This window comes from Pseudochaenichthys georgianus, chromosome 14 (genome assembly GCF_902827115.2).
Source record: "Pseudochaenichthys georgianus chromosome 14, fPseGeo1.2, whole genome shotgun sequence".
NCBI classification, from domain to species: Eukaryota; Metazoa; Chordata; class Actinopteri; order Perciformes; family Channichthyidae; genus Pseudochaenichthys; species Pseudochaenichthys georgianus.
The window spans coordinates 12,942,228-12,966,821 of NC_047516.1; the positions used below are offsets into that span (position 1 = coordinate 12,942,228).

At 41.4% G+C, this 24,594-nt stretch overlaps 1 protein-coding gene across 1 annotated transcript in view; it reads right to left on the reverse strand.

Moving 5' to 3' along the window:
- Positions 1-813: 813 nt before the first annotated feature.
- The window catches only part of septin8a (septin 8a), a 49,140-nt gene continuing 25,359 nt past the window's right edge, over positions 814-24,594 (reverse strand). Inside the window, 7 exon segments of the mRNA XM_034099301.2 lie at positions 814-1,017; positions 1,019-1,070; positions 9,257-9,426; positions 11,938-12,070; positions 12,195-12,363; positions 17,010-17,106; positions 19,599-19,760. Of these exon segments, the coding sequence (XP_033955192.1) occupies positions 904-1,017; positions 1,019-1,070; positions 9,257-9,426; positions 11,938-12,070; positions 12,195-12,363; positions 17,010-17,106; positions 19,599-19,760 (897 nt within the window). The 3' untranslated portion in view covers positions 814-903.

Consider the following 24,594-nt stretch of genomic DNA (forward strand, 5'->3'; position numbering starts at 1 on the left):
TTCACCGTCTGACTGTATCGGGCTGTCCAATCGGAACACAAAGCTTCCTTTGTTTGCTACGTCACCCTGAATATTCCCTGCATTCCCATAGTGGAGTGAAGAATGAAAACTTGTGGAGGCAGTTTAGAAAGCTTGAAGAAGTCGAGAGCTGTTTTAACAAATTCCTTTTTGAATTTGGCACCACATTGCTGAATCTACCTTCCAGTAAATTCCTCTTTCTTTAAAAACCCATGGCTTATTTTTGCTACCGAGTAAGAGACAAAACTAAAGCAAATGACACAACATGATAGACATTGACTGTAACAGAGAAACATCACAATAATGTGTTGGGGTTTTTCCTTCTGTTTTCTGGTCACTTTGTGATAAGACTAAGAAGAACTCAAACTCAAAGTGTCCTTTAACATCGAGCCTCAGGTTGTGAATTACAGTTCCGCCTACAAATGGGAACACATACGCACTGCACGTACGATACGAACAAAGATTACTATGATTCCTCAGGCCAACGGGTAGGTCTTCATAAGTTAAACCTGATGATGGGATGCTCTATCTGTTTGCTCAAAGTGTCTATCAGCAATGAACACTTGAGAAGAGAACCACAGACTGCGAAGGGACATTGTCCTGGGTGGATGGGATGAAGGTTGAGTTAAAGGAATGAAAGATGTTTTGTGAAGGTTGGACATGAAATGCATTGATGTCATTGTTGATAAGAGGTAAAGGCAATGGATGGAAGATGAGACAACAATGACATCATATGCTAACGTTTTGGTCTCGTTCCTCTCCACTTCCCTGTTCTTCTCCGCTGTAGTTCCACGCCCTGCTCGTCTCCGGCCACCCTCACCTCGTTCCGTCCATCGGGCTGGGTTCCGCCTCAGACCCCGGGTCGCCTGCCGCGGGGCCGGGGCTTCAGAAGAGGCCTGCGGGGCTCCAGGCGGCGTTGTGGACCAGGCAGGTGCAGCACTGTATGGCCTGCCACCAGCTCTGGCAGTTCAAGGGCTCCACGTTGGCCTTGGCCATCATCAACCTTGGAGTTGGAGGTGCTCACGCCCGATTGGTTCTCCGTATTTACCAACCTGCTGAAGAAAGCGCAGTGTAAGAGAAAAGCACAGGCTCCTCCTCCATGATTATAGTTGGTTTGAGGGAAGAGAATGTGACATGTACCCACAGAGAAAATGTATACCAGAGCCCAACTGTGCGTGGGGTTTGGAAGACTTTAGCTACAAAAACATTGGAAACTGAAAATAAACTAGTTGATTCAAAACAAAGATATTGCTTTACATTAATATAAAACATAATTTAGAATTACATATTTTAAGAAATTATTAGAATCGTTTAGTTTTCAACTGTAAACTCTTTCACTGAGCACATTTTGGGTTTCAAATACTTAATAACCAATGTGTCTAAAAATAACAGTATACACATTAAAAATTATGTTTTACTCTCAAAAAAGATGGTAATTATCCATATGCAGTACATACATTTCAATTTTTGTTAACCCATGACATCGCCAATCATTAGTCAAAAATAATCCTGTTTTGATAAAAAGGATGGAAAAGGGTTTTTTTAAAACTCCCCAGATGAAAATCTTATTTACCATGGATTACCAGTTCTCTTTAAGATGCCAGTCCTTGTTTTTATCTTTAGATGTCCCACGCTATTTTGAAAACCTTTTGCAGTGCAGAAAACAGCATCCAATTATCCTCCATACTGCTGGGTGTTTTGGATAAAAGGCACATATTGGCACATTCAGATCAACAAATGCTGCCAACAACTGACACAAACACCCCTTTGGGTTATTCATACGCTTATCCAGGTCCATCATGATCACACTGAGGAAGCTAAGAGAAGGGAAGAGTATTTTAGTCAAATTAGACAATCACAATCCCACACTAGGGAAACACTTACACCCCATTTTAGGGTCAATGAAGGCTCTCAGTTTTCCACAATGGTCCTCTCAGAAAGGACTCTCCCTTCTGAAGCACCCTTTTGTCGTAGCTCACACACAGTGATGTTTTTTGCTCTCCCAGGTGGACAGTGGCGAGTTCATCCACTGCAAAGAAATGGTGGACGAATACCTTCAGAGCCTGGAGTTCTCCCTTGCCGCCCAAGCGCCGTCTACATCTTCAACAGCGCCCTGATCCCAGACCAGCAGCCGAGCCTGGAACCCCAAGCTGCGCCTCAGGAGGGGGCGGGGGGGCTTTGCACAGCAGGGGGACACGGACGAGTTCTACGACGGCTTCAGGTGTTTGTACAGCGAGGGAGACGACTCGCAGGGAAACAATGTCGATTCCGCAGCATAAAAACGTCTCGCCCTGCCCGCCTCTGCACCCCGCCCTCAACTAGAGGGACGTTTTATTTCACACCGTCCTCCCATCTCACATGGAGAATGTCCAATATACTGTAGTTCAGCACATCTAACAACCTCATTTGCAAGCTTTGATGATACCGACGTTAACCGAGATGTTCAACCTGCAAAGAACTTGAACCCAGAACCTGAACTAGAAATTGGTTCAAAAGAAGATATTGTTTTTGTTTTTGGATTCTACCGTGCACTTGTCCACACAGAAGTCTGGAGGTGTGGACGCTGTTACTTTTTTTTAGCGGGACAGAAATTATGTTTCTCTTTGGTGCAGAGTTAACGGTCCATTTTAAGTTCAAGCTATTATTATTATTTTTAATATTATTATTGCTATATTTTCTACTTTTAAACATACCTGTCCTTAAATGTGTGAGGTCAAAGAGAAGGATTAGGCAGTTGTGTGTGTTTTTATGAGTGTGGTTGTGGAAGCCCAAGAGTGGCTTTCTTTGTTTGTGAGTTGATTCCTGATTTAGTTTGATTGTGAGGTGTCAGGTTCCTCCAAGGACCACGTAGCACCTTGAGATAAAGACGAGCTTTTTTTTTTTATTAAGAAATGCTAAAAATATATATTTTTTCACAAGCTTTTTATTATTATTTTACCTTGTACTAATTTGTTGTATATTTATCAATTATTTACAAAAGCTACATTTTCCAAAATGTTTAATTTCTTGACTAAATGCTGCACATGTTTTTATTTCATTAATGCTTCAGTCTGCACTGATTTGGTTAATGTGACTATTGTTGCATATCAAACAAAGCAGGAGCACCTTTGGGAGATTAGTTTAATACTAGAGCAGAACATCATGAGATCACCTGATTGATGATCCAAATATTTCTTTTTAATTATTTCATATTGTATGACAGTGCCACAAATCATACACCAAATATTGTCAAAGTATTGGGGATAGAAATATCCTGTTTTTATTTGTAAATACCACATATTTCGTTTTCATCCCGATGCTGAAATGTTTCCTTAACGGGTACAGAATATTATGTTTTCAATTTAAGCTGACTCTCTGCTGCCTTACTGTGTTCAGAGGTCAGAAACGTGAGATTATGTGAACCAGTTACTGTCCGTTTCCTCAACTGTGAAGTCTGTTGCATTTATCAAGTCAGGCTGGAAGCAGCACAGTGACTGTAAAGGTTGTTTCCATTTCTTCATTTAATGAGGCAGCTATCTTTATCGTCTGGTCAACCACAGAAATAAAGCTATGACTTGAAAAGGCTAAAGTGGTATTTTCATTTTCGTCACTGAGGTTGGACGATCTATGGTTTCTCCCTGTGTCAGAGATTATTGTTAATCTATGTTATTGGTAACATTCAAAACTAGAAGCTGTAACATGAACTTCTTTAAGTTAAACTTCTAGAAGTTCACAAAATGTTGACTGTTTTGAGTTTGAATTATTAAAACAAAGAGTTAAGGTAAATTCAACTTGACGGAAGTAGCCAAAAATATTTTTTTTAAAGCCCCAAATAAGTGCACATATCATTGAATGTACCAAAAATAATACATTTAGGAATCAATTGATCACATACATTGAGGCTACAGTTTTAATTTTGTTTATGATTAATTGCCTTTGTACCAATTCCCTTATTTACTTAGTATTTAACCAACTTCTAGCCACCATTTTTGCCTACAGCACTATACCTCAGCAGCCCATAAGATGTGTACACATCGTGTCCTGAATGTAGAACAGAGTGTCAGAGCCATTATCCCTCAGCTGCTCGCAGAGTGTTTGTGTTCTAAAGGATGGAGGGGACGAGATCCAGATCCAGTGAGCCCTGCAGGTGGTGGACAGAATAATAACAGTGCTTACAGAGCCATCACCGTTTACACAAAACCATTCATCTGGGAAGAGCTGAACACTGGGTCCTGACTTCCTCCGTCTGTTTTCAAAGAATAACACACTTGTTCAGTGCCGTAAAAAAAGTAATTCGACTTCTGATGTTCTTAGAACTTCAAAAGAAGTGACCTTAGAAATTGTGATGGAATTGTTCACCTTTTCTGCAGTTATCCCAAACATTTGATGATTTGATAGTAGCAGTAATCTTTAGGTGGGCATGTTTTAAATAATATTTACCAAATCTAATACTTTTGCAAAACATAAGGGATATATTTTGGATTGTATAGTATAGAGCAAGTGGTTTCCCAAACGGTGTGCCGCGGCCACACTGGTGTGCCGTGAGGCAAGTCCGGGTGTTGCCGTGGGATTTTTGTGACAACCATACGTTTATTATTGCAATATACACTACATAAAATAATTATTTTGTATTTACTATATCAGTACTTTGTAGGTTTATATGTACGTAATCGCGCGACTACATCTCCACCTGCAAGTGTCTGCATAAACATGGCTGAGTCAGTGATAACTCTCGAGGGGTGGAGGACGTATGCCCATTATTTTGAGTTCGTCTGAAGAATAGACAGGAATGTGACGGTGAGGTGCAAACTGTGTCCAGGCCAGAGCTGTTATCCACTGCTGTGACACCACGTCAACCTCAACAGCACCTGCAAATAACACATGCTAGGTGAAGCTACCGCACACGCTATGTGTTTGTTTATATCACAGTCTGTTCTTCTTCTCTGTCTTCCGGTTGTTGCCTGTTTTGAATGACGAATACACACTACCGCCGCCTGCTGGTAAGGAGAGTTATTGCCACTCACGCATGCGCAGTTCGTACGTGCTCGGCTTAATTCTTTGCGGTGTCTGGTTCCAGTGCAACACATGGCCAACACGCAGGAGAACACGCCGACGCAACAGAGTGAGCAGAGATAGACTGCGCAAAATATACAGATAGCAGGAGACAGAGAACAGCCATGGTCAGATAGGAAAACATTCAGGATGGAAACTGAACTAAAGAGAACATTTGAAACGTTAGCAGTCTGCGTGATCTGCCTGCAGGGAGGGGCGGGCCGGCCCTGCGAGTAAAGTAACGAGTTACTTTATGTAGAGAGTAACGAAGTAGTGTCATACTTAAGTAATATGTAATATGTAATATATTACTTTTTTTAGTAACGACTCTGCTGAAATGTTACATTTATAATTTGTAGTTCAGGACCATGGACAATGCAGCTTCCTTGCATTGACAGTTATCTGTGCTGAATTTCCTTTGTCTCATTTTTAATGTTGTGACCTGTCTGGTTTAAATGAGTGTGTTGCTGCTTTGATGAAGCCTAATTTGATAACGTTTCAAATTCATTTCTGAAATATTTCGTTACTAAATATTTCATGAGTAATATAGTTGTCTTTGTTACATTTTATTTGGCATTTGTAAATAATTATGCACATTTACAGATATTTTACATATGAGTGATAACACGTGTTATCAGGGCTATTTTGCACAATAGGTGTGCCTTGAGATTTTGACTTGTCCTTTGGTGTGCCTTGGGCACAAAAAGTGTGGGAACCACTGGTATAGAGTATGGTATATCTTAATTCAAAATACCTTCAATGAATGTGTACTAAGCACATGAATTTAATATGCCATATAATACAATGAGTTAAATTCTTGCCACGATTTGATTTCAAACTGATTAAATGAGGAAACACTATTTGATCCGTCTTCACACAAGAATGATGTGTCCAGACTTGTTTTTGAATTGTTAGACAGCGTAACAACCAGCTGCAATTTGTGTTTACACGCTTCCTGTACACCCACACGTCACTCACAACCACCGTCATCTCCCTGAAACGTACACACTTCCTCTAAAGACCTACCTCTTTTACACATGTATTCCTCCACCTTTAGCAAACACACACACACGCATTGTTAAAGCAATGGAGGGGGGGGGGGGGGCTGTGTACATACAAGCCTGAACAAATATGTCTCAGTTCTTCAGTTAGAGATCACCAAACAGGAAACACTGCATCTTAGGCTGACAGCTGTTGTGGTGACAGTTGAGGCCGAGAACGTGTGTGTGTGTGTGTGTGTGTGTGTGTGTGTGTGTGTGTGTGTGTGTGTGTGTGTGTGTGTGTGTGTGTGTGTGTGTGTGTGTGTGTGTGTGTGTGTGTGTGTGTGTGTGTGTGTGTGTGTGTGTGTGTGTGTGTGTGTGTGTGTGTGTGTGTGTGTGTGTGTGTGTGTGTGTGTGTGTGTGTGTGTGTGTGTGGTGTGTGTGTGTGTGTGTGTGTGTGTGTGTGTGTGTGTGTGCGCGCGCAACTATGACTATATGTGTTGTGTGTGAGGGAATAAAGTGGCTCCACCTGCCCGTGTTTCCCTTTCATCTCCCTCCCGTCTGAATATCGTCAAAGAAATCATGGCAGAGAGACACATCAAAGTCAGGATGGGGGGGGGGGTTGCATTTATTTCCAACGACAGACAGTAAATACAGCTGCTCTCTTCTCTCCGAGTGTAAACTCTCCTGCAGCGAGTTGAGGCTTGTATGTTTACCTGAATCCTGTGTTTGTGTGTATACATATGCTGTATATACTGGCTTCATGTGTGTGTCCACGGTCACACAATCCCATCAAGGCGGAAACAATAAAGTTACATCATTTGTCGACAATGTACACCGTCATATGTGCGTCTTACAATTATATCATATTCAAAAACTAGGTCATTTTGCATAGTTAAGCTGGGTAAGCTCTATAAAATATTCACATACATTTATTGAGTTAATACAAAACAGCACCAAAATATTGCATTCCTTTTTTTATATAGTTTGGACTAAGCTTTAGGTTGTCAGTACCAATGTATATGCAGTAATATATACAGTATACAGGTACTCGGTTTTATTGCTTTATATATTGCTATTTAAATGTATTTGGGGTCAGGGATTATTCTACTGTGAAATGTACTTAATGATTACAAAAGGTTAACAGGCACAAAACATTTCAAAACTCAGGTATTTAAAAAAAGCTTGATTTCTTGGTCTCCATTTAGTCATTTAAATGTTAGTATACGATCAAGCTCATTCTAAACTCTTTAGTTACAAATTGAACGGTTTTAAATGACCTGATGCGTTACACTGTAGAGCCAAAAGCCTCACGTTTCTGTGTAAATAGTTGATGGAAAAACACAAAAAACAACAGAAAATCATTAAGTCACAACATAGAAAAACTAAAATTGCATATATTTATAAAAAGTGTCCCAAAAAAAGCATAGAATGTACGATCCTGAATTAATGAGATGGCCACTGTTGGCAGGTGAACTTTTTTTTATTTGATCTCTCACCATCTTTCTCTCTCTCTCTCCCCTGTGGCTTCATCATGCTCATCATCCTCAGTGTCTTTGGTCCATGTGCACAATGTCAAGATGGAATGTCAAAATAAACAAACAAACAAAATACACAGGTGTTGTCGTTGCTATGGTGATGGAGGACAAATCCATGGTCGTGTGTGGGAGGGTATGAAGCGCCCATAAATTAACTGAAAAACAATGAAAAACAATAAAGAAAAAATAAATGAATGAGGAAACAACTACTTTGTGGAAAATATGAATGAAGAGCTCTAAGAAAGGAAGATGAAGTAGAGTGGAGAGAAACAGGCGCTGCTTAAGGTCAATTAAATATAAGTTATTTGTGTTAGTCATATGTTGAGCCATTACAGGGTGGAGGAGGCTCTACAGTTTCAAACCTCTCTTCTCTCCAAAGGAAACTTTTATTTTCCTCAAGTTAACCAACATGAGTCAGTAAATGAGTCTCTAAGACGGAGGATGCGTGGGATGTCATTCATAAAACCACAAAATGGAAGATCAGTTCCCGAAAGCCGCTCTGACTGCAGAGTGTGTGAGCGGCCACAAGATGGAGCCAAGCGTCCTCACATAGACTCTCAGACAGAGTTATAGAGAAATGCATAGACCATTACACATCACTGTCTGACGCTTAGCATACGTATCATTTACACCCCCCCCCTGACAGCCACTGGCTTCATATATTATCACTACAGAAGAATTAAGAATAAACTTAAACCTGCTTTGATCGGCAGTAAACTCATATTTGCAATGCGTTGCATGAGGCATTGCATTTTCTTTTTGCACAGATGCATCAAAATGTGCAAACCTAAAGAATATACAATGACAACACAGCACTAAGCTTTCCTCTGATTGGATCTAAAGGGACTGGCTCAAACACAAAGGCCTATCCACATTCTTTTGTCCACATAGTGTGCATTGTTGGTAAATCAAAACTACTGAAAGAGGAAGGTCCCATGAATAAACCTTTAAAACTGTAAACTGTCAACCATATACATGATGTGCATTGCTTTGGATTACTGAACGATGGAAACTCTCTGAAGCCGACTATCATATTGGACTCAAATTAGTAGAAAATACACCTTTCTGAGAGGTGAGGAATTCATCTATGAAATGAAATGCAGTACAACACCTACAGCTAATGAGCTAAAGCATAAAAAGGCATTTATACCTGTGCTATCATTAATACGCTCAATTAGCATACGCCTATTGAAATCACGTCCGCCCTGTGATCTGTATTCCGCTTCACCTATTTTTAAGCTCAGCTTTCAACTGCTTCACCGTCTCCTCCCTGAATATCCTGAATAATCAGAGCAAGGCAAAAGGAAAGAGTGAAAGGACAGGAAATGTTAAGCTTGGGCAGTACAAAAAGGAGGAGGGGGGGGGGGGGGGGGGGAGTTTCCGTAACACATGCCAGGCCTTTATAATAGGTGAAATGCTTGTGTGTTGGAGACAGGTCAGTGACGGCACAGCACATTCAGTTAAAAGCTCATTCATGTGACACTTTGCCACTGGACTGGCAAGATGCACGCCTAGCGCTTAACAGACTTGTAACTGGGGTTAGAGAGCAGAAAGAGAAGGGGTGATGGAAGCGGTTTAAGGCACAGACTGAAAGGACAACAGGATTAGTTGAATAGAGGAGTTGGAAACAGCAGCTTCCTGCTATGGAGAGAAGAGAGAGTGAGTGATGAAAGGGAGGGAGTGCCTTACTTCTTCTTGTCCTTGTCCTTCTTGAGCGGCTGAGATAAGGAGAGCGTCTCGGCGGCCACCTTCTTCCTGTTGAAGCCGTTCATCTCCTCCTCCAGGTCTCTCCGCTTCTCCTCCACCTTCCTCTTCTCCTCCTGGTGCATCCGCTTCAGCTGCTCAAACTTGTCATGCAGCTGATGGGAAGATGGACGGACAGGACGGGGGTGAGAAGAGATTTGAGTTTGAACTTCTTAAGTGACATTTCACTGTTAAGCTAACTCTTTATGGTTAAATGGATCTCACAATGGGCTGAACTGACTACAAGAAAATGGTACGTCTTACAATTGTTTATATATTACCGCATTTGTCATGTATTATGTAGTTATGCTGATAACCCTGACTCAAATAATGCAAAATGAAAGTGCTTTACATGATGTTTTTGTGTGGACACATTAAAACCACTTAAAGAGCCTGTGACACGAGTTTCCCCCATCATCCAAACCCATCAATTTGAGTAAATATTGTCCCCTTGAAAACCGTTACTGAACTGATTTTGGATATTTGTACTTTGATAACCATTAATCTGCCTTCAATGTTGACAATTTTCTGGATCTTCTCGCGGATTCTTCAAGTCCCGCCAAATGATGTGTGACGTCATTGCGGGCACAGCGCTCCAGCTGCACCGTTCAGGATCGCAGCTTCTGCATGTAAACGCACGACGGCGCACACAGCAGCAAGCTCAGACAGCGATGACAGGTTAATGTTGAATGTGTCTGAGAGCTCATATGAGGCTGAAGGATCGGTTTATGTTGTATCTGTTAGAAGTTTAGGAATGAGGTGCGTCAATATGGGCGATCATACGGTCATGTAGCCAGTGGTGGAATGGGACTAACAATCATCCCGGGACTCTCGACCGGCCCACTTCGGTACCGCTAGTAAATTGTCAACGGGGGGAGTGGGGGATGTCAGGGGCGGCGGGTGCTGTAGATAGTAAATGTAAATATGTAAATATTTGTGTCACTGCATCCTGGTAAAATACAAATATAATGTATAATGTCTGTGTCTTTGACATTAGCGCTGCTAGCCACCTGTGCCCTGTACTACGAAGCCAGTTCAACAGACCCTGGATATGTTTGAGTAACAAACAAACTAACAACAACAAACTAACAACAACAAACTAACAAACGAGATCTCGCTAAGCGGTCCTACGACGCTGGTTATCAACTCGGTAAATCAAGCCAGGGTTTCTCTCTCCAGCTGAGAGCGCGTTCACGTCTAAGACACGAGTGGATCTGACTTTAATTACATTTGTCTCGAGTGTTTCGTCAACATAATGTGTTAAATAATACTTCTGCATCGAGTCTGTGACACTGTGAGTGTTGCACGGCCAGATGAGGCTGGAGAAGCTGACTCAGATAAGGAAATATATGATATTATATGATCGATGATCTGATTGATGATGTAATATGAATGATAAGTGCGACACGTCGACGTCTTCTCTGCATACAGCAGTTTAAACTGTATTTCCTTTATCCTGTAATATGACTTGAGAGATTTAAACTCCGCACACTGAGTGGATCTCTTTTCTATAGACGCCGGAGGCGGGCAGCGTCAGGTAAAATAAGTTATTTAGCCTTCCCAAACCTGAGCCTCACGCGCCGCCTATGGGGGATGTGCTAGTTACTTATCCGACCGGCCCACTTCGGTACCGGCCCATCGGGATTCGTCCCGATGACCAGTCCGCCACTGCACCCAGCCCACGTAAACTGTCAACGGGGGTAGCCTCGCTGCGGGGAAACGGTGGACCTAGTGTCCCGATCGGAGTGGGAATAATAATAATAATAATAATAATAATCCGTGCATTTTATCCATTAATTTCCCCAACATTGTGGTAAAAAAACCACACGTTTAATCCATGTTGGTGTACTACAACTACAAAAAGCATCGGTTTGTTTTCTCATCAGGAAATGCAGACCGGCTCAAACAAACGATTTTTAATCATCATCCTCACGATCATTTCATGTATCATATGTTCGCCGAATTGATATGAAAGCACTAATAAATGTAGTTTCATCCACTTGAGTTTACAACTACAAAAATAATCGATTTGTTTTGATATCACATCCGACGGGAGGAAATTCAGCAGCTCTCACTCCCGATTTGTAATCCTAATGAAATCATCATCTTCACCACGATCATTTATGTTTATGTCGCCGAATTGATATGAAAGCACTGACAAATATGAATATACTGTAGTCAACTTCATTAAAACGTTATTAACGTGCCTAAACTCAGTAATTCACCATTTCTACGCATGACAACACACTTTGTCCGTGTTTGGCTCTCTCGCCGCACAGTGAAGTGTTCCCGCATTGACGTCACTTCCGGCTTCCCCCAAAACTTCAAAATGACCCGAAGGAATTTCCGCGCGATGTTCGAAATTATTGATATTTATCGGAACGGTATCGCTTTTTCTTTTTTAAACTGACGGTTCGAGATTACTAGTAGCCCAATATTTCATTGCACAACAGTTGTTGGGATGCTGTCACAGGCTCTTTAAGCTTACTGTACAACCCCAACCAAGCATTTACCAGTTTACAATAAAATCAGCTAAAATGACATGAAGATGACTGATAACTATGAGCTGATCTGATATATGTTCAAAACTAATATTGTGTCCTCAATCATTTCCACTTGAGACGTACCTCTCTCTCCTTTTCTTTCAGTTCTGCTTCCGTCTCTTTGACTTTGTTGACAAACATTTGTCGCATCTCTTCCTCTTTACGCTGCAGGTCCCCTAAGAACTCTTTCCTCTTGGCCTCATACGTCTCTTGAAGACTGGACGGATGAAAAGACAGGAATAGATTAGTCGTTGTCTCCTAATAATAGAGACTCTCCCTGCTGTTGATACTTTGGTATCTCTGAAGTTTTGGAGTGTGTCTCCTCTCTCTCCTCTCGCTACCTGAACGGCTGGCTGTCGGGGTCTGTATCTTTGAAGCCCATCTCCTCCAGCTTGCAGCGGCGGTACAGCTCGTAGTGGCGGGCGTGGGTCTGCTCCCTCAGATCCTCCATGTTGACCCTGATCAGCATCTCTCGCAGTTTCACAAAGTCGCAATGGTTCTCGTTCTCAACTAAAGGGAAAACACAGAAAGGATTAGTAGAGCAGCAACACATTCTGCTACGGTGTTTGAACAATTGGTTTCTGGTGTCAGCGTCAGATGTGTAGTCACATTGAGTTTGGACTGTTTGCTTCTCTCTTTTCATTATGTTCCTGGCTGTCTTCATCACGTCTTCTAATTCATTTTAACAGCCCATCTGTCACGTTGTCCACATCCCTTCCTCTCCACCTCTTTCTCTTAAAAGCAGGAAATCATACCACATCTCTACAGGAATGTGAAACGCAAAATACAACTGGATTCCATTTGGCATCCATTCAATCAAACTAATCTTTGATGACAAAGAGGGTTTGAGAATATGCCCGTGTTTCATTTTTCCTACTTTGATGACTTTAACAACTTGACTTTAGTTTCACGTCTGACTGACTCTCACAGTTGAATGATTTCATGGTGGGGAAAGGCAGGAAGCATTTCCTGCCCGACAGATTGACAGCTGGGGGGGCGGGGGTTCATGCCCTGGGCGTCATGAAGCCTTTTTACTCCCAGATCACCTCATTTACTCCAGAGCAACAATATGGACTGTTCTAGAAATTAGCACGTAGATTGTTTTGTTCTGTTAGAGGCCATAGCAAAGGTCAATGTGGTTAGTGTAAAGTAGGCATGGGTAGTAATATGTTGACTGAGGATGTAGTCTGGAGAAGTGGGGAGTTATACATATGCTGCTAATAGTTAGTAGCAGGGTGAAAGTGTGATGGAAAACCAGAGATAATAGGGTCGTTCCTTATAATACGACAACTTGCTAACTAGAACAGTGACAGAAAACGGATCAGATGAATTGCTTAAGAATTATGTTCCCATTTAAAAAGGTGAGCTTCCAAGATACTGTAGCTAGCAGGAGTGACAGTGCTTGCTACAGGTCTGATAAATGTGAAACAATATAAGAGTTGAATGCTTCCTTCAGACCAATGACCAAATGTTGCACACTTCCCCTTTAGTCTAAGTGGGAAATAACTGATTGCAACCTATTTTAAACTTCTGCAGACAATCATTTCTGCCAACTCTCCCATTGTGCACTGTTCTCATCAAGAAAAATCACTTTTTCCTTTGAAAATAAAGTTTTCCTCTCCCTTTGCATTATTTCCCCCCCATTTAAAGACTTTATAATACTTTTATAGTCGATGTGGAAACTTGGAAAACGTGTATTTGATGTGCTCAATCTCCAATCTTTAAATGAGGGCCACTGAAGAAGTGCCACATTTCTGCTAAGCACTAAAATCCTGCAGCACAACCTAACACAGCTGTGGTGAATAAGTGATAGCTGCTTAGTCTAGGGAATAGTATAATGACTCTTTAAAACACACGTGTTGTCAGAGGGAAAAACGTACTTTCCCCTTTGAGGAATTGAATGTGATCAACCTGTTGGCCAACATCAGAAAGAAGCTATAAAGGGCTTTCCTGTTGTCTCAGATCTGTGTGGAGGCACGTGGTGTTTCAGGGGCTCGAGCATATGCAATTAACCCCGGGCTGAAAGTGGTGGGGACGGAGATGTATGTTGGGTTTAAATACCATCACAAGCTGTGAGCTGAGGACGCAAAGATGGCAATAATAACACTGGAAAAGCCTAATTAGGATGGCATTAAGCTTCTCCTGATGAAAAAGCCTGCAGTGCACGATAGCAAACCACAACGCAGCATCAAATAAGGCAACATAATATAGTTGTGCCTGAACCAATCATCAAGATGCTTTTTCATTACACTAGGACATAAATCAAAGTAATTATCATCAACATCTGATTGAATGATACACAATACATTTTGAAAAAGACATGAAAAAAAGCAGCTTTCTAAATCACTTATTTGTACAGAGTCGGACAACATATCATTAGTGGGAGTATACAAGTTAAAAACAGACATGAGCTGTTCTCTGGGGCTGCATTCAGGCTACTGAGTTGCCCGTTCATTTGGCATGTAATAGTCTCTCTGTTTTGCCCTCCCCCCCGCGCCCCCCCACTGAGGGCCAGTGCTCAGACTGACTGCAGCACTGAGCCTCCACACACACACACACACACACACACACACACACACACACACACACACACACACACACACACACACACACACACACACACACACACACACACACACACACACACACACACACACACACACACACACACACACACACACACACACACACACACACACACACACACACACACACACACACACACACACACACACACACACACACACACACACACACACACACACACACACACACACAATGATTGGGAGACAAGCAGATTTATTTATAGCCTACCAAGAAATGTTATTGTAATGTGTTGTTGTATGGGTGGCGCTGTATCTCAAGGGGGGTTATTTAGGGATAATATGTGACAGAAGTGCACTGGCATCTTTCATATGTGTGATTCTGTTTTTCTCTTTTCAATTTATTTTCAATTAACAAGCAAATTAACTACAAAACCCTACAATTTCACACAACCATTTTTTTTAAATGCTGTAATTGGGAAATAAATACTTACTGAGAAGCTAATGCAAGTCAGTGATTGATAACACCATGTTGATATACTGTACAAACACCCAGTACATCATGTTTGCACGGTTAAACAAACACAGCAGCTTGCGGATAAGAATTATAGGAAGGTCTGCTTTAGGTCACAGATGTCTCGATGTGAGAGATAACAAAGCATTACGATCTTGAGGGAAGACCAACACGCTCATACACACTGAGAGCTGTTGAATTACTCTTTTTATCAGCACACAGACCTTCCTCTGTTTTCACGTCTATGGACATTTCCCATGGCTCTTCAAGAGGTTACCATAACCCATCTATATGACATCTGGCACCCGCAAACAGTTTCCACTGACACAGCCCTTCCTCTCTGTGGGCCAAGTGGAGTAAAAACACTGAGACGTCTGTCCCCTGCTGCCCTGTCTGCCCTCAGATACTGTGACAAAGTGTGTGGTACCTTTGGTGAGCCATCGGTTTGCAAGCAGGCCTGACTAGAGGCAAAGTGGGGTTTTTGAATCAGTGATGGGCAAAGCAGATGAGAAAATTAGATGTACACAAAGAAAAAGACATTATTTGTTATAGATGTAATGTCTTATCTTTGGATGTGGAAACATAGCATCATCATTTCTTACAGCCTCAGATAAGCCTCAGTCAATTTTCTTTTGATATCAATTTGACCTTTTTTTCTGACTGAACTAGTAATAATTCTGTCTGATTTAGCTACATTTAGTCGGCTATAGAAATGATTTTACATCATCCGTAAAAAATATGAAATTGTTGTCTTGTCATGAAAGAGTTGTGGGAGATGAATTATAGCTGGTTATATATTTGAATTTAAGTTATTACATAATTCTTTACATTAATGTTCCCCTTGATACCTCCGTGTTCTTGACATTCTACAGTGAGCATTTCGATGTATCATTATCAGACCTGTTCTAGCAAATATCCACCACCTGTTCATTTCTGTTGAAGAATGACAAACATTTTTGATTGACACTAATCCCCGAAATAAATGAGCTTCCAGTAAAGCATAGATAACTTTTCACACATGGCACTATCCTACATTTTGCTGAACAAGGCTATAGTTTCATGGGGACTGAAGGAGTCTGAAGGAATCTGTTCCCTATGAGACACACAGCAGGCTTTATAAATAACCATAGAAAGTGTCCTCTGAGGGTTGGGGAATGACAGTGGTCAGGGAAAGGAAGACAGGGGGAGGAACCGAGAGCAGTAATCCAAGGAAGGGAGGGAAGATAAAGCTTCTCAGAGTCCGAATCCCATCAGAGCAGTTATATTCTCACAGAGGAATGAGCTGTGGGAAACAAATGTCCCTGGTGATTTCTCCATGAGCAACACATGCACACATGACTGCAAAGCACACACAAAGACAGATATAAATAGGGATAAATATACTGTATGTGCACAAAGTGGAAGACATTAGCCTCACAGATATCACTGCCGCACACTGGCAATTTCCCAAACAATCTCTTCTTCCCACTCGTCCTTCATTTCGCAGTGTCACTCGGCATGAAGTCAGCCTCGCAGCTGTGGAGGGCGCTCGGCATTAAGAGGGAGGGTAAACAGGCAAACTGTGGGACGCACTGGACACTCCGCCGTGAGCAGGAAAACATCTTCCCCCATGGATACTGATGGACGTCACTGCCTTCTCAGCATGCCCTTTCTCCATTAGCAAAAATCATCGTCTAAACCTAAACAACCAGCGGCATAAAATCTGTCCTTGTTGATGACGATGAATCACATTAATTCATTTTGTGACTATTATAAGAACGTTTCAGCCTCTCTTTTGCTTTATACAGGCAACACGATTTGTATCAGTTACTGGCAGGAAGCGGTAGAGTTATCATTTACTGGCACTTTAAGGAATATGTATTTTTATGGGACTATTTATCTATGTTACCTCAAAGGAAATAATTGTTCCATAGATGTCCTGTTGATTTAAGATAAATATTTCAACCTTAAATCACAGTGCCAATATTACAGTTTGGCACTGTCTTTGTCTCACTTACAAAAATAAAGTCAGTCAGTAAAGAAGTTAAACACCTACTGTTGTGCCTGCTTGACAAACACAAACACACACCCTGATTAACTTGCATATGAATGGTTCTCACCTTGCACGATACCCCAGGGGTACTGTCTGGCCCTCACGGTTTTGTTCCCCACTTTGACCTCTTCCACACTCCCAACCACAGCAAAGGGCAGAAGGGCCTGTGTAGGGGAAAACAAGTTTTTGTTAAAAATGTCAAAAGGCGAGGGATGTAACTGAAGCCTTTCACAGGGGCTGAATTCCATCTCCCCGTTTTCTTTGTGTTAAACTTTAGAGTGTTTTTTCCTGTCTTCATGACGGTGTCGGTTGCAGCTCGGCAAATACTTCACAAGTTAGGTACTTAACTAGACAAACAAGTTATTATGAACAAATAGGACCAAAGAAGATAAATAAAAGTGTGTTGACTTTCAAATAAAACCTTTCACTGTGGCTGTCGTCCCTCTTATCTTTCACAACCATCCCACACCACAGAGAAGTGTAACCACATCGACACATGAGCTGCACCAGAGCTGTGTTTTAAGTTTTACATGTGGTTTAGTTGGGGCTGAGACACCTATTTGTTGAAGCGATAAAACACAAACAGACTTTCTAGCTACATGCGACCTACTACGCCTCGTTAGGATCGACTGTGAAGCATCATGGGGAAAACATGCCCGATACAAAACCTCAAAAATGTGTGGTGAGTTGAAACCAGCTGGCTGCTCGCAGCTCAGAGGAACAAGCTGGTGAGTGTGGGCGCTGATGTAACGGACTATGAATAGTTGGGGATACTGTACATGGTCTGCATGTGGGAAAAAACTAAATGCAAATCTAATTTATCCATGAGAGAATTAGCTGTGTGTATGTGTGTGGGCATGTTTAAGCACAGTGTGATTAGGCATCATCTCCATTTTAAAATCATAACTCAAAAAGGCTTTACAAATAAAAGGTGTTTGTGCTTGCTGCCTGAGCCAAAATCAAGAGCACATGTTGAATGACATTGCTAAATTAATATCATTTTTCAGTATTGGAACATTTTTAAATTGATATATTGCCGGTTGTAGGAAAGCGTGTGCTGCTATAGAGTTCAACAAATATTTGATTATGGAAAGAATTTAGGAATGGAGAATAAGTGTAATCAAACAGAGCCAGTAGTCATATAGTTTTGAGTTATAATGTTTGCTTAGACTGTTTGTTCAAGCACATGCCTAGAGTCAGCTTGTCTTTTAAAATTGTTGAGTTTTTTTTCCCCGTTTGCACTTTGGATTTGTGGGATTGCAAAGCGTCTGGATAAACAGCATTACTTCAGTATGTGTTAAAACAATAAAATGGTGTCAACATATGCCGCTGTTACCAGATGTGTAACACATGTGGCACTAAAGACATGATGTAACAAGACAGTTGGCACACAGATAATCCTTGTAAATCCTACAATGTTAAGAAGTGTCACAATTCTAAGAACAATGGGATTTATTCACCCAATTTTTTTATGAAACCCCACATTGAGAACACAAGTATAAACATTTCTGAAAGCAAATTTTGGAAAAGATTTACGAATATAATAGTCAATGAGGCCTAACTGTATAATTTTTATTTTCAACAATTTGAAGCGTGTCGCTCTCTGATCATTCCTGTGTTTTCTTTGAGAGCTCTATTTCTGTCCAAAAAAAAAGAGGTAACCACAAAACGATATTTAACTGAAAACACAAGGGAAATGTTTACTCAGAATATTTCTTCCACACTTGCCGTCGCTAACATCTCAGTAAATGAGCTGGCAGATCATTTAAATAATAATTTTAAAAAAAGTTATAGATGCCATTGCTCCCACTAAGGTAAAGGAAATGTCTGGCGAGAAAATATCTTCATGGAGAAAGGCCATGACCGTGAGAACAGAAAAAAGAGTGTCGAAAAACTGAACGCAGGTGGCGGAAAACAAATCTCCAGGTTCATTTTGACATCCATAGAGAGACCTGGCTTTTATAATTTTGAAATGAAAAATGCACGACAGTCTTTCTTCTCTGACATCATTGCTACCATCGCCAGACTAACATACGCACCAGTGTCAGTTGCCTCTGTATCAGGGACAGGAAAACATTTGCTGTGTGGTGAAAGGTGCTATATAAATATACTTGCCTTGCCTAGCACTGAGCTTCAGTCTGCAATGTTCAAAACAACAGATAAAGCCAGAAATCATGGACACTGACCTGAATTTCATTCGGTTATTATGCTCCAAATATCTGGAACAAACTCCCAGAAACCTGCAGGTCCGCTGCAACTCTTACTATTTTAAAATCCAGACTGAAGACTTTTCTTTTTGCCACTGCTTTTAATTGAACTTAATTAGGGATATTGGCAAATATCTGGAACAAACTACCAGAAACAAGCAGGTCCGCTGCAAATCTACTACTTTTAAATCCAAGTGGATTACTTTTCTTTTTGCCGCTGCTTTTATTCATGTACCTGTGTTATTCATGTTTTATTATCTTTGCTTTTGAATGCACACAATTTCTTAATGCTCTTAATGTTTTTAATTTTTACAAAGCACTTTGAATTGCCTTGTTCTATAAATAAACTTGCCTCGCCTTGCCTTTCCTCGTCTTGCAAAAAAAAAAAAGGGGCGACTTATTCCAGTTAAAGTAAAAAGATGCTTGTTAAGTGTCACAACATGACTTACGTTCATGGAGGCGTTGATCTCACTGACGGCTTCGTCGTCTGTTGGGAATTGATAAATTTGGACCCCGTTGCTGACCAGCTCGCTCATAATCTTTATCTTAAATTTGTTGAGCTCACTCTTGGAAATGGTGTCTGCTTTGGCGATGATCGGTATGATGTTCACCTGAGGAAAGGATGAGAAGAAGACGGGGAGGAGTTAATAAGATAAGTTATAAAATGTGTAGTCCATTGTCCTTGTTTTAATGGTTGAGTCTGCCAAAGACATACAGTATATGCATTCCTAAAGAGAAAGCTGCTTTGTTTGTGTTGAAGGGGAAACATGGAATTCATATAAACCCATCAATCTCAATATGATGAGAAGATGCAAAGAAAATCGATGTATTCGGTAAATTAAAGATTAGAGCAATTCACTGCCAGCAGGCCATTAACAATCAATGTGAATAAAGCTGATTAAACATACCGAGGACCTACGTATAAACAGAAACCAACCTAAGTACTGTGTTAATATTACTAAGAAGGCATCCCAAGTCCATATGCAGCAACACTGTTTAGTGAATACACTCAGACAGAACCCCAACAGATAATAAAACAAACCGCGATCATAAAAACAAACTAGGCTTCATCTCCAATCAGCAGCAGATGTGCAGAAACAAACATGCAGTTTGTCTGCTTTTCTCAGTACGGCTGCATTATCCCAGTCATTAACCGGGAGGATGCTGAGGATCCCCACAGATTCACTCATCAATTCCAGTGTGCCTCAGAGCAAGAGCCAGCGCTTGTTAAGACTCAAATGACAGGCTCATCATACTTTATTGGATCATTAATTTACATCAGGGCAACTAGTATTGTGTTTAAACCCCTATTCAACAAACCAAGTTTATTCATTGCGATCCAGTTCTGACAAGTGAGGAGGGAGGGGACAGGGATGCGTGTTCACTTTCCACAAGTGGGTTTTCCAAGCTGGCCAAGAAGTATTCCCAAATAGCCCCAGATGGGTCCATGTGACCACTACAGAACAGTTAGCATGTAAATAATCATTGAAGACTTAATAATACTTGATTAACTAAAAATGATTCTGTCATATTTAAGAAAAACTAAACGTTAAAACAAAAAGGACTCCTCCTTCAGACCCTTATCTCTCTTCCTGCCTTCATCCACCACATACCACACTCACTAGCTTCGACCATCCTCTGTAGGGAGGGGTGATTTACAAGAAAAACACCATTGTCTAGTGTCGACAACAAACTCTGAGCAGTTAGAGCAAATAGTTATTTCTGCTCTGGATTGTCAGTGACAGGGCTATTTCTTTCTTCTTCAGTTTAGGTTTAAAAGTTTATATTCCCACAGATTATACAACACTTCTATTGATATCTCAGCAAAAAAAAAATACAAAACTAATGTGACTGTGGATCTTAATTCTACTGAAGATTGAGTCAAATTGCAATGTAATGTATTACAAATATAACCATGTATTTTGGTGCTGGTTGATTAATTTGATAACAACATCAGTTCCAGCTTCTTAAATGTGAAGATTGGCTGATTTTCTCCGTTTTATAATTGCATATTTTTACGTGTTGGATAAAACAGTATTGTTGACGTTTTACTTACTAAGGACACAATCGGCTAATTGAAAAATTACCTGTAGCCTATGCTGAATCAACAACCAAAATGAATCATTAATGAAGCCCTAATGTATCCGTGTCTCTTTTGGGCTAATAGAAGCAAGAAGGTACTCTTGTGGTTGGCCTGTGGGTATCTACAGCTCATGAAAACGTGCTAAGACAGATAGCATGTGGCGAGCCACTGCTGCAAATTGCCAGCAGCACATTATTATTTTATCTAGAGACCACTGCATAAAAACCCACCAGGCCTGTAAAACAGAAAAGTGTCACATACACACTGTGGTCATCAACACTGGCTTGCTTTCAGATAAAACAGGGGTCATATTTCACAAAGTGAATAGATTGCAGGGACAGAGCCACAGGGGTCTGAGAGGTTCTCACGGCCACATCTAAATCTCAACACACGGCTTCACTCACAATGCTGTAAATCATTTTGGATAAAAGTGTGTCGCCAATACTACTGTCATTTTATACATTCAGGCACTGTGCAAAATACCTTTTCAGGGTGTGTCACCAAAATGTCTTTACAGACATAATGGAGGTTTTCAAGGATAATGGTTTCATATGGATAGGGTTGGATACCGAGAACCGGTTCCGGTTGGGAACCGGTTCCAACATTTCGATTCCAACGGCATCATGTGAATTTCGGTTCCGCTTTTCGATGCCTGAGGAAATGTTTCTCGCCGCTCTCCGTAGCCTACTGTATGACTGCGGCGGGGCGGGAAATGTAGCGTTGTACCTACACTTCCTACAGCGTAACCTGAGACCAGGGGCCTCATTTATAATGCCGTGCGTAGGATTCACGTGGGAAGGTTGTTTATGTAGTAGAAATCCAAAAAATAGGTACAGAAATTTTCCGATTCACCAAACATTGCGTACCGGCGAGGAAAGTGCGTATAGCACTTCCTACGCCAGTTTCCCTTTATAAATCACTATCGACTCGAAATGCGGTGCAGCTTTTGCAGGCTTCACGTAACGCCCATATTTGCCTATAAATAGTAAAAGAAACGCCCATTCATTCATTCTGACTGACTGCATGAAGGAGATCACAGGAAATTACGACAGAACAGCTAAAAAAAGACATCTCACACCGTGTCAGATTTTGGTTATTTTGGGGAGGTCGAGATAAATCATATTGTTTGGTGGATGCAGTTTGAACCAGAGTAGCAGCAGGGAGGTCGGATCGTCACCAAAATAAATAAATAAATGGTCAGAAAAAGGTTAATGACAAAAAAAATACACATAGCCTTCCTCAGGCAGTGTGTTTGTACCGGGGACAGGAGACCCTCCCCTTGATGAGAAACTGTAAGAAATGATCGGGGAATCCCTCCGGAGTGGAGTCATGACGACTGGATCTGAATTATGTTTTCGTATTTGGTGGTTTGTGTCCCAGCTGTCGATCAGCTGTGCGCAGCGTCTCCACTGCAGCAACTCTATATCCACCAGTTAAAGGAAATACAACTAATGTGTTGTGTTATATAGCTGTACAATTTACCACATATGGTGTTCTTAGTTTCCATACCTCCTGTGTTTTACGAGCGACTTATCAAGTCTTAGCAAACGGCATAAAACATGATTAAACATGGTAGTATATAAAACCATGCTCGTACAACCTATAGAAATGCAAAACCGCATCATTTATGAGAAAACATTTCATAACATTAACACAACATATTCGAGGTGGTTTTAAATAACATAACCGTATTTATTTATTTCTCCAAGTTATGTTTTTGTGTGCACTGAGGATTGTTTAATCATTTTAAGATTGGCTTTAATCAATGTTTGAAAATAAATTACATTTTAGGTAACATTTTGTTTATGGTATTATTTCCACATATTTCTCTCCATTCTTCCTTCTGCCAACGCGGTGTCGCAGTTTCTCGTCTCTCCCGTTTTTGTGCTTAGTGCGTACGCATGGGATAGAGTTTGCGTGGAGGACCGCACGTTTTCCCGTCAAGTTAGTATTTTATAAATCGCAAACATTGCGTAGAGACTGGCGTACGCCATTTTTTGAGCGTATATCCCTTTATAAATGAGGCCCCAGGGCCGGCCCGTCGCACTGGCGTTATAGATAGGGTTGCCAACCGTCCCGTATTAGCCGGGACGTCCCGTATTTGAGCCAAAAGGGGCGTGTCCCGTACGGGACTTTGTTTGTCCCGGACTCCCGTGTAAAGGGAAAAATAAAAAATATGTTTCTGTTTGCGCGCAATGCAGTGTGTCTGGCTGCGTGCCTGTGTGCTGTATGGGAAGGGCACTAGGACCGCTCAGTTGACAGGGCAGGCACAATGCTCTCACGTGTGTGTGTGAGATTTTCTCCGGTGGGCCGCGGGCGCGGCATCATTGTTTGTGTGGCATGTCAGCCTGTTCAGTCGTGTGGGGAAATGAGCGCTGCCGGTGGAGGAGGTGATAATGAAAGAGGAGAAGAGAGGATGTGGTTCTGGGCCCTGGCCCTTCTAAAAAGAAAAGACTTGTGTCTTACAACAAACAGTGGAAGAAAAACACAGTTGGGTAAAGCCTGTGAGTCGAGATCTGTCTCTCTCGTGTGCCTGTGAGTCGAGATCTGTGTGTGTGTGTGTGTGTGTGTGTGTGTGTGTGTGTGTGTGTGTGTGTGTGTGTGTGTGTGTGTGTGTGTGTGTGTGTGTGTGTGTGTGTGTGTGTGTGTGTGTGTGTGTGTGTGTGTGTGTGTGTGTGTGTGTGTGTGTGTGTGTGTGTGTGTGTGTGTGTGTGTGTGTGTGTGTGTGTGTGTGTGTGTGTGTGTGTGTGTGTGTGTGTGTGTGTGTGTGTGTGTGTGTGTGTGTGTGTGTGTGTGTGTGTGTGTGTGTGCTCTAGCATTACTATACTTGTGGGGACCTAAATCTGTTTACATAGTCACGTGTGGGGACTGGCTTCCCTTATGGGGACAAATTGGAGGTCCCCATAAGGGGGATCATTAATTTTAGGGTGAAGACTTGGTTAGGTTTAGCATTAGGGTTAGGCATGTGTTGGTTATGGTTAAGGTTAGGATAAGTCTCCAGGAAATGCATGTAAGTCAATGTAATGTACCCTGAAGTGATGTATACATGGTGCGTGTGCGTGTGCGTGTGCGCGTGTGCGTGTGTGTGTGTGTGAGCTGATTGCTGGGGAAATGGTTGGTTGAAGGATAACATTAAGTCTAATAATGATGTACCGTGCATGTTCACACTTTGCATTACTTAATACCATTTTTCAAATATTTATTTTTTAACATTTTGAACAAAATAGCCAATTGTACATCGAGGTGCCCAGATGTCCCAAGTGCCCACCTATCCGATTTGAACATGCTGATGTACAATGTGATGTAGTAGCCTAATGCAGGTTTCAAATCAAATCAAGTTTATTTATAAAGCACATTTTAAA